The following is an 11,140-nucleotide window of genomic DNA, read 5'->3' on the forward strand; positions in this document are numbered from 1 at the left end:
TAGCAAAATTTAATATTTATTTTGTAACAATTTTATTTGGATATTTTTTTAACATTAAGTCCATTTAATTTAGGATATTTCTTTTTCAATATTAAGTATTTATTAATTTTATATTTTTATACTATGGATAATACGTATAGGAGTGTGATTATTTTTTTAATATTATATGATGTAATTTTATATTAAGGAACATTTTTATTATGATTTTTTTTAATTTAACTTTTATCGTTAGCCACAGAAAAAAGTGTGGCCAAAAAACCCGGCCTCGTCAATTTTGTTACGGGTAAAGTGTGGCAAAAATAATTATTTCGTTATGCATTCTTTTATTTTGCCACGGAAAAAAGTGTGGCTAAACATGACAAAGTTGTGGCTAACAAAATATCTCCACGGACATTAAAACCGTGGCTATTGGAGTAAAAAGCGTGGCTAACTAAAAACGCGTCGTCCTTTTTAGCCACGGATGTTCATTTGTTGCGAAAGTATAATTACCACAATTTTATTAGAGTTTAGCTACAGATTTTTCTGTGGCTAAATCCCTTATTTTTGGTAGTGGCGGTTCATTATGAAAGGCTTCAATGAATTTGTAAGAAAGTGAGAGTATAATTCTCCTTAAAGAATCATGTACAACAATATAAAAATACAAATATACTTTATAATACCTAAAAAGTGGAAAATCAATTCCAATTAATCTTACTCTTACACACGTCCTAGGAGGTCCAACCTTCCTATTAAAATATTATGAAAAAGTATATGAAACTAAGAAGTTACCAGCCAAAAAATAAATAAAATTACATTAATTTATATTAATAATTAATTAATTTTAAATTTTTTAAATTTAAAATTTAAAAAATTTAAAATTAATCAAGTAAACCTAATTAAAACCTATAAAAATCTTTCTCTTCTCTCTCACATTAACCTACCCACCTCCAATAATTACACACACAGACCCTTCTCTCTCACCGTCAGGCCCTCTCTGCCTCCCCACCGCGACCCACTCCTCTTCTATCACCGAAATCTGGCTCGTTATATTCACCACCGTCAACAAGAACCGCTTCCCTTTAATGAACCAGATGTGTTACCGGAGTTGCCGTTGCAGTTGGAGTTAAACTTGTTCGACCTGGGTCACGACAGCCTCATGTGGACGTCCTTCAACTACAGCGGACGCACCATGTTCCTGGAGGAGAACAAGGCATGGATCGACCAAGTCCAGCAGAGGATTCCCGACTTAGAGTCGTACCACGTGGCCTATGACACCAACGTCCACCAGTCGGACGATTTCATCAAGATTGGAATGGAGGAGGAGGAGTGCAAGAAGGTGAGCGACCCCCAGGTTCTCCAAGTGCCAGCTGGCACACAAAAGCTATACTAGGCGCACACTACTACACCAGCAACAATATTAAACATTGCCTTTACCACATTCATTAAAGGAATAACAACCACATTTCACGTTTGTAGTTGATAATTAAAGAGACTGCAAATTACACACTTGATCTTAGCTAAAAGGAGTAGTACTTGAATGATTACAAAAATATAAAAAAAACATTCATTTAATATGAAAAAAAAAACATCCTAATATTTAACAAAAGAAATATCCAGTTATATTTTAGTAAAAATAATTAAATATATATAAAATTTAAAAAAAATTATGAAATTCTTAAAGAAATAGAAACATTCACATTTGTAATACAAAAAAATTCGAAAAATATATAAAATAATATCCATTTAGTATGAAAAAGAAATATTCTGATACTTAGTAGAAGGAACATCCATATATATTAACTCGTAGAGATTTTGGATTCACCCAAATGTATTTGGCTAGCTTTTGACTAATACCCTTTTAGTTCCCTAGTATTGTTCAAATATTATTAGAGTGGTTATATAGTAATTAGGAGTTAAGTTAGTAATGGCTAGTAGTTAGTAGATGGATATTTACAAAATTAGTTAGTAATATCTCTATAAAAGAAAATTATAGGTAGACAATAAAAATACTAAACAATATGAATAATAGATATATCGGATGTTTTTTTCAGTAAATGTGTGGATAGTTATTCTAATACTAAAATTTAGGTAGATAATTTAAAAATATAATATATTTTTATTTTATTGGTAGTTGTTCATGTTGTTCAAAAAAATTCTAACAATTAGCATAATCCCTCTATAAATAAGGTAACTCTTATATCATATAACAACAACTTTAAAACAACAATTTTACCTATAATATTATTTTTTTATTTTGCTCTTCTCTCATTTTAACACCTCGCACTCACACAAGACGCAATGAAGCACTTTCTCCCTTTGATCACACTCACCATTTTCGCGCTTCACCTCTATCATTGACTTTAATCAAACAAAACTTTTGAGCTTCTTCTCTTTTTCATTCTAGATTTTTATTGCATTGTCTTTCCCACAAGGATCATTCCGAGTATTCGCTTCCATATTTGATGCTTTTGTCAGCATAAAAGAAAAAAAGATGTATAAGCTAAGGAACAAGACAAAAGTAAGGCTTCTTAATTAATTGAAGGATCTGAATGCAAAATTTGCTCACTTCTACATCATTAAGGTCACAGGTAGAGCCCCCAACAAGCTCTCCAAAATAAAATATCTCATGCTTCTTTGTGTTAATTTGAATGGTACTTTTCTTGATTTTCAATTCTTGAGTTCATCTTTTTTTTTTTGAGTTTGATTATTTTCCTAAACGTGTTTGATTATTACCTTTAGCAATGTTTGATTATAATTTGGTTATGTGCTTTGATTTGTATTTGAGTTTGATTATTAACCTAGTTCATAAACATTTGTTGTTAAAGTAGTCATTGTGAGTGTTCCATTGCACTTGAGTGAGTACCACTTGCTTGTAAAAATGCGAGAATGAAGATATGTCTTTCCTTCTTGTGTTTTTTTTTTTTTTTTTAACCTGTCAAACTTGGCTTAATCTTGTTTCACATTAAACACACATTAGATTACTTCAAATTTTAGAGATGTGGGACATAAACATATAGGAATTAATCACTTATCACAAATGATCTTAAAACCAAATAAAAAAAAACTGTATTTAATACCAACTATATATTTGGTTTAGATTTTTTTTTTTATGATTTATTTGGAACTAGTTTATTTTAATGGTTATAATTTCTAATTATCTGTGTTTGATTAACATGAGTTTGAACTTTGATTTAGATTTTAATATTTGATTATAGTTGGATTTTAAATTATGATTTAAAATGAGTTTGATTATAATTTGATTTTTTAACTTTGATTTAGGTTCTTGAATTTGATTATTATTCTTGATGTGTTTGATTATAAACATATTTTAAAGTATAATTTGAACCATGTTTAATTATAATCTGGCTATAAATGCAAAATGAAATTTTTTAATAATTTGTTTACACTTTTTGAAAACAATATTTCCTAAATTTTGCTACCTTGCCTTTCTGAAACTATAATGTTCATATTTCAAAACGCTTAAATATGTTGATATGAACATATATCTATTCTCTTTTATGTCTTGTTATTTTTTCAGAATTTAGAGTGTCATTCCATTTTAGTTTTGGAGGATCATTACTTGTATTGAGTTAAGGCATTTGGCCATATGATTATATATAGTTAATATACTACTTTTTCTACATATCTTATTTACTATTTTGTTTTGCATATTGCACAATCTAGCCCTCAATAGAAATCAATTAATACTTAATAAATCCTATTGATTTCGAGATTTGGTGATAAAAAATGTTTACAATTTGAGAAAAGACAAATTTTGCACTACAAGAAAAACACTGAGTACCGTTAGATTTATTGGTGAATATTCTGACGATTACGAGTGAAAATTCGTCCCTCGAATAAATTACTGTTAGATTTAAAATTCCGCCGTTAAATCCAACGGTAAATAGATGCGCGAAAATTAATTTTATTAGCGCCAAATTTACCGTTGAAAAAATCCAACGGTAATAGGATTTAGTGAAACGCATTGTTTAGGCAACGACGAATGCCTTACCATCAGATTTTTCCGTCGGTAAATCTGACAGTAAATTTGGGATAAAATTCAAACATAAAACTCTTCTCCCTCACTTCTACAAACTATATCTCTCTCTCTTCTCTTCTCTCTCGTCTTTCTCTCACCTCTCTCCCTCTGGTCCGTTGAAAAAGGGTGTGTTGCTATCACCTGAAGTTGCCATCACCACCAATAAGCCACATTATCGTCGCAGATCGTCGCTATCACTGCTGCTGGAGTCTCTGTGAAAAGCCTCCGCCATGCCGCTGCTGTTGGGTGCCCCTTGTCGTCGATCGGATGTCATCGCCTTTTTGCTATCACCGCGGTTGAGGTCTACCGCGCTAAGGTAAGGTTGTTGTCTATTTTTTTTTTAGTTGTTTGTTATGTTACTAAACCCTAACTTCACCACTGTAAGTTTCACTGCTGCCTCCCGTCACCACCACGCCTCTACCATTCTGCAGTCATCATTAGAGGTAATTTTTTTATGGTTTTTGTATTTTTTCAGATTTTCTTTGTTTAAGATTTTGTTAGGTATTTTATTAAATTATTGATTAATTTTTTTAATAAAGTTTGTGATTAGGGTTTGTTATATTAATTTAGTGTAATTAGGAATTAAATAATATTTGGTTAGCTAGGTAGGATGTAATTTAGGGTTTGTTTTGAGTTGATGGTATTTAAATTGTTAATTTTTTAAGTTTATTGTTATATGAGTTAATTATTTTTTGAGTTAATTAGTATTGATTGTTGTTAATTCTCGTCAATAATTTTATCTTATTAATTTTTAAAGTTAATTATTTACTTATTTTTTATTGTTGTTAATTTTTTGAGTTTATTGTTGTTTGAGTTAATTATTTTCTGAGTTACTTAGTGTTGATTGTTATTAATTCTCTGAGTTAATTTTAGTTTTTTAATTTTTTAAGTTAATTATTGATTTATTGTTGATTGTTGCTAATTTTTTGAATTTATTGTTATCTGAGTTAATTATTTTTTGAATTAATTTTGTTGAGTTGATTGTTGTTAATTTTACTAAGTATGAACTTTGATTTGTTTGTTTTATTAAAATTTGTGTGTTGATTATATTTATATTTTGTGTGTTGATTATGTTTATAGTCTGTAATCGAAAGTGTACAGCCTGCTATCCAAAAATGCTCTTGTAGTCAGTAGTAGGTTTGTATGTTGTTGAAATTGTATAAATTTAAATAGATATATAATTTGAGAGTCATACATATGCAAGTTAGTGGATTACTCATAATCTTAAATAGATATACTATTCGTATAATTAATTTTCTTTTCAATATTTTATTGTTTATAGTATATGTTTATAGCGCTACTTTTTTTTATACACGAGTAACTATTATTTTCTTTTTCATTCTTAAACTTTGATGTGTGAACTTATTTATAAATTTTTAACAAAAAATTATAAACAAATTATTATGAAAAATTATAAAATTTTGAATTTTGTTAGTTTAAACATGATTAAATTTAAACATTTAAAATTATATATTGAACTTTTAAACAATTTTTTTAAAAAATAAAATTTAAGATTATTGTCGGATTTATCGGGTGATAAACCCGATAAATCTGACGGTAACAAATTCTAAAATTTTGTCAATTAAAATTAATATCCACAGCTAAATCCACCGATAATTAGCGACGGATGAAAAAATTCGACAGTAAACAATTATAGACGAAGTTTATATCCGACGATAAACATACTACCAGCAAATTTCTCGTAGTATTGAGTCTACCATTATCTCATCTCTCAATAAGGAGGATGTATTTCGCGGGCAATGGTTAAGAAATAGAGAATATAGTATGTATGTCATACCATGCGAGAAGATTGAAATCAGTAGTCGAAGGAAAGGAAAATAGAAGCGAAGAATGAAGCAGTCCGGCATGAAAAAGAATGCAGTCTCAAGCGACGAAAAAGTAGGTACAACCAAGGCAAGCGAACAATGACGAGTCGTTCGGCCTCCGATATGGTTTGTAAGGAGAGGGACTGAGGGAGTAAAACTGTAAAAGTTTGAGGGATGCGACAAAATCTGAAAGAGAAGTATTGATGTGAGCTTTTGATTGAGCATTAGATGAGTATGTATATGCCGAAGTATTTACTAGAATGAAAAAGGTTTGATCAGTTGGCGCGTGACACATAAAATGAGTGATTAATTTGTATTAGACAGTGTATATATATAAAAATACAAAAATACATTATAATTTATTTATATAATTGATTTTAGTATATGTTAGAATATAATTAGGATCAATTAAGATTAGTTAGCCTTAATTATATTTATTTAGCATATCTGTATATTTATTATAGGATATTACACTTTAATTACTTTGATGACTAGCACCTAATATACCCTTGTATATTATATCATTCTCAACATACTGAATAATACATACACAATCACTTTCTTTAGATTTTTCTCTTATTTCTAACATGGTATCAAGAACATAGATTTTTTATTACATGAGAATTAGTTCATAGCCCCTTATTTTTCTTTTTTCGGCAGTGTTCTTTGCCCTTTTTTTTCGATTCTTTTCCGACGCTTTGGTTTGTCACTACTCTTACCACCGTCTTTATCTCGTCGTTGCAAGTTCAACGAGTTCAGCCTTGTGGCCAGAAACCATCAGACGCGCCGCCTCAAGATCACTGTCTGTTTGCTTATCTTCCTCCTTTTAGACGCTTCCGGCGTCGTTGGATCAACACCCAGGATCAACAGCCCAGAAACATCACACGTGTCCAAATACGGCGCTTCCAACCGACCGGTGTTCAACCCGCGTGTCAACCCAGCCTCGTCCGCTTACTAACTTGCGCGCCAACCCCTCTCCGTGTCAGCATTGACACGTCTTCCTCTTCCTTTCACACGTCGCCACGTGTCCTCTTCTGCTAATGTGGCTGCTGACGTGGCATATAATGGGACCATCTTAAGATTTTTTGGTGAGATCTTTTCAATTTTGACTTTCATTTTCTCAATTTTTGTTCTAATCTTGCAATTTTTTTCTCTCTCTTGTCTTTGTATCTACTATTATAGAAAAATCAAATGTCTTTGCTGCCACAGACAAAAAAGATAAATTCTGTTGAAATTGTAATCGTTCTTGGCACCTTTTCTCAAATTGTTCTTTTATTGAATGTTGCAAATACAAACAGAAATGTCATATTATCTACCATTGTCCAAACCCGTTCTGCCATTATTACAAGCTCTTGAGACACTTGATTACTACCTGTCATACTCGCTCACCACGTTCATATTCGAACAAGTATCATTCTTGTTCCAACTACTCTAAGAATGTGCCTGTTTCTACTGTTGTTGTTGTTGCTAATGAATCCACCAACTCTGCTTCTCTCAACCCACTTTCTGTCTTTCCATCTGGCATTGAGTCTCTTCTTAAGTAACTTTTCTCTTTTTCTGGTAAGACTTCTGCTACTCTTTCCACTCTTCCAGGTAGTTATAAATGGTATTTTGATTCTGGTTGCTTTCATTATATGTCTCTTTTGCGTCATTTTTTTTGTATTTGTCCACAACTACAAATGCACCTTCTGTCAACACTGTTGATGGTTCCTTCTTGTATGCAACACATAAGGGTTTTATTTCAGAGTCAAATCTTACTCTTTCTGACACTTATTTTATTCCAAAATTAAACTTTAATTTTATTTCTGTTAGTCAACTTGTTGATCTTGATTTTGATATTAATTTTTCTATTTCTGATTGTCATGTGTAAGATCATCGGACGAAATAGATTAACAAATTGGACGTAAGGTCGAAAATTTATTTGAGCTCGAAAATTTTCGGTGTAGAAATAATATTTTTATATTGATCTATAATTTCAGATTATTTTTTGTTCTTAGAGTACATTTATAAAGTAATGACATTGATTTAGTCCCAATTTCTTAATATCTCTCTCCCTTCCAAACACAGAGCAACTAACACAAGATATACTAGTTTAAAATTTTTGTTACACCAAGTAATTAATAATAATACCACAAGATATACTAATTTTAGCTTCCACTGCTGCTTTTGACACAAGATATACTAATTTTAAATTTCAATTTTATTGTTAAGGAACTTTTGAACGCTAGCTTGATTTTGTTACAGTTGCCTATGGTAGACATTCAATTCATTTCATATATTCAGCTCACCATGATCTTCCCTCCATTACTCCCACTTTCAAGAAGAAACACACACACACAGAGCTCCAAAACCTGTTTCCCAATTGAATCGAAATCAATGAACGATTGAATGAAGACACCACTCCAATCTGTTTTCAGAACGATAACCGTTCGTGCTTACTCATCACCACCACCACAACCAACAAAATGGACCAAAAACAAGAACCTTACAACAATGTTCCACAGGTACGTGGACAAGACCAGCGTCACTTCTTGGAACTCCATCATTGCCGACCTCGCCCGAAGCGGCGACTCCCTCGAGGCCCTCCGCGCCTTCTCCTCCATGCGTAAGCTTTCCCTCATTCCCAATCGCAACACCTTTCCTTGCGCCATCAAATCCTGTTCTTCGCTCTTCGACCTTTGCGCCGGCAAACAGACCCATCAACAGGCTTTCGTCTTTGGCTTTGAATCGGATCTCTTTGTTTCCTCAGCTCTTATTGATATGTACTCTAAGTGTGGCCATTTGGAAGACGCCCGAAACCTGTTCGACGAAATTCCCCAAAGGAATGTGGTGTCTTGGACTTCAATTATTGCCGGCCATGTCCAAAATGGTTGCGCTACTGAGGGCATTCGCTTGTTTAAGGAGCTTTTAGTTGAAGAGAGTGAGAATGTGGGGTGTGTTCAGGAGGAGGAGGAGGATGGTTTTGTGGATCCGATAGTTGTAGGTTCGGTGCTTTCGGCTTGTTCTTGGGTGCAGCAGAAGAGAACTACTGAAGGGGTTCATGGTTTTGTGATTAAGAGGGGGTTCGATGGGTGTTTAGGGGTTGGGAACACGTTGATGGATGCTTATGCAAAGTGTGGGGAGATGGGTGTGTCAAGGAAGGTGTTTGATGGGATGATTGAGAAAGATGCTTACTCTTGGAACTCTATGATTGCTGAATATGCACAAAATGGATTGTCAGCTGAGGCATTCAATGTTTTCAGTGATATGGTGAAGAGTAGCAAGGTCAGTTATAATGCTGTGACATTGTCGGCAGTGTTGTTAGCCTGTGCAAATTCAGGAGCTCTGCAGGTTGGGAAGTGCATACATGGTCAGGTATGCAAAAATTTGCTCCATGGATCCTGTTTCAACACTTAATAAGAATCTTGCTGTAATTTTTCTTCAAACTTGTTGTCCAGTTTGTTATAATTTTGTACAAAATCTAGTTTATGGCCCTGGTGAAAATTGCCAATCTAACTAGTTGTTTCCTTTTACTATAGGTTATAAAGATGGATTTGGAGGATAATGTTTTTGTAGGTACCTCTGTAGTAGACATGTACTGTAAATGTGGGAGAGTTGAGTTGGCTAGAAAGGGGTTTGATCGCGTGAAAGAGAAGAATGTTAAGTCATGGACCGCTATGGTTGCTGGCTATGGAATGCATGGTTGCGCAAAAGATGCTTTGGAAGTCTTCTACAAGATGATAAGGTCTGGAGTCAAACCGAACTACATCACTTTTGTGTCAGTTTTGGCTGCTTGCAGCCATGCTGGTCTGTTGGAAGAAGGATGGAATTGGTTTAACAGAATGAATCACGAATTTAATGTTGAGCCTGGAATTGAGCATTATTCGTGCATGGTTGATCTTCTTGGCCGTGCTGGTTATCTTAATGAGGCTTATGGATTGATAAAGAAAATGAAGGTGAGACCTGATTTTATAATATGGGGTTCCCTTCTTGGGGCTTGTAGGATTCACAAAAATTTGGAACTAGGGGAGATTTCTGCTAGAAAACTATTTGAGTTAGACCCAAGTAATTGTGGGTACTACGTACTACTCTCGAATATATATGCTGATGCTGGACGGTGGGATGATGTCGAGAGGATGAGAATATTGATGAAAAATCATGGATTGCTTAAAACACCTGGATTCAGCATAGTTGAACTTAAAGGTAGAATACATGTATTTTTAGTTGGTGATAAAGAGCATCCTCAACACGTTAAGATTTACGAGTATTTGGACAAATTAAATGTTAAGCTGCAAGGACTGGGCTATGTGCCTAACGTAACATCAGTGCTTCATGACATTGATGATGAAGAAAAAGGAATGGTTCTAAGAGTTCACAGTGAGAAACTTGCTGTTGCCTTTGGAATCATGAATTCAGTTCCTTGTGCAACTATCCAGATCATAAAAAATCTTAGGATTTGTGGTGACTGCCATGCTGTAATTAAATTGATTTCCAAGGTGGAAAACCGAAAAATTATTGTCAGAGACTCAAAGCGATTTCATCATTTTAAGGATGGATTCTGTTCTTGTGGGGACTATTGGTGACAGCAATGGAAACAAAGGGAGTAACGTGTTCATTGTACATTACTGTCTCCATAAACAATGCTTTACCAGAAGCTTCATGGACTTGAAGTCATATTACCATTGCAACTGTTCATATCTATCTGGAACACGGTGTTTAATTTGATTTGGAATGAGTAGTGGATCGATTAGTTCAAAGTTAGTGTAATGATTTTCAGTTGCCCATATAGATAGCTTATTCCAAGTTCTAATAATTATGATAGAAGGATACGGCAGGAGCTCAATAAAAGCAAGTGTAAATAATGAATAGCATATAGATGAAATTTTGACTTGAGAACATCATAGATCATTAAGATTGTGAAAAAACAAGAATCTCGCGCCTATATTTACCCTCAATTCCACGGGTATATCTTTGGGAATTTATTCAACATTTATGCACAAGAGTTTGTTTGAATTATTGTGTGGAGAATAAGAATTTTGAGGATGAATCTACAAAAACATCATGGAGTGCAACCTCTTAAGAGTTTGCCCATGTTACTTGAAGAAAACAGCAGGGTCCGATTAAAACCCCATGGTGGTCTTTCAAGTTGAGATTTTAGTTAGTCATTTTACTAATTTGGTTGTTGAGATTTCAATTACACTACTGTGGTCCCCGAAAATAAGTTCTAGGCACAGTAGTGATCTCTTGACCTCTTTCTGACGCTAACTCAGCTCATCATTCCGTTTGTTCAGTCAGCACAGGAAAAAATGGGTTGATT

General features: G+C 33.4%; 1 protein-coding gene across 1 annotated transcript; it reads left to right on the top strand.

The window, feature by feature from the left end:
* The first annotated feature begins 8,012 nt into the window (after positions 1-8,012).
* On the top strand, positions 8,013-10,778 carry LOC112697124 (pentatricopeptide repeat-containing protein At3g26782, mitochondrial). The gene is made up of 2 exons (XM_025750157.3): positions 8,013-9,198; positions 9,363-10,778. Exons 1-2 carry the CDS (start codon positions 8,233-8,235, stop codon positions 10,404-10,406), a joined length of 2,010 nt encoding a protein of 669 aa, XP_025605942.1. The 5' UTR covers positions 8,013-8,232; the 3' UTR covers positions 10,407-10,778.
* Positions 10,779-11,140: the final 362 nt, after the last annotated feature.

The sequence above is a fragment of the Arachis hypogaea genome, chromosome 6 (assembly GCF_003086295.3).
Source record: "Arachis hypogaea cultivar Tifrunner chromosome 6, arahy.Tifrunner.gnm2.J5K5, whole genome shotgun sequence".
NCBI classification, from domain to species: Eukaryota; Viridiplantae; Streptophyta; class Magnoliopsida; order Fabales; family Fabaceae; genus Arachis; species Arachis hypogaea.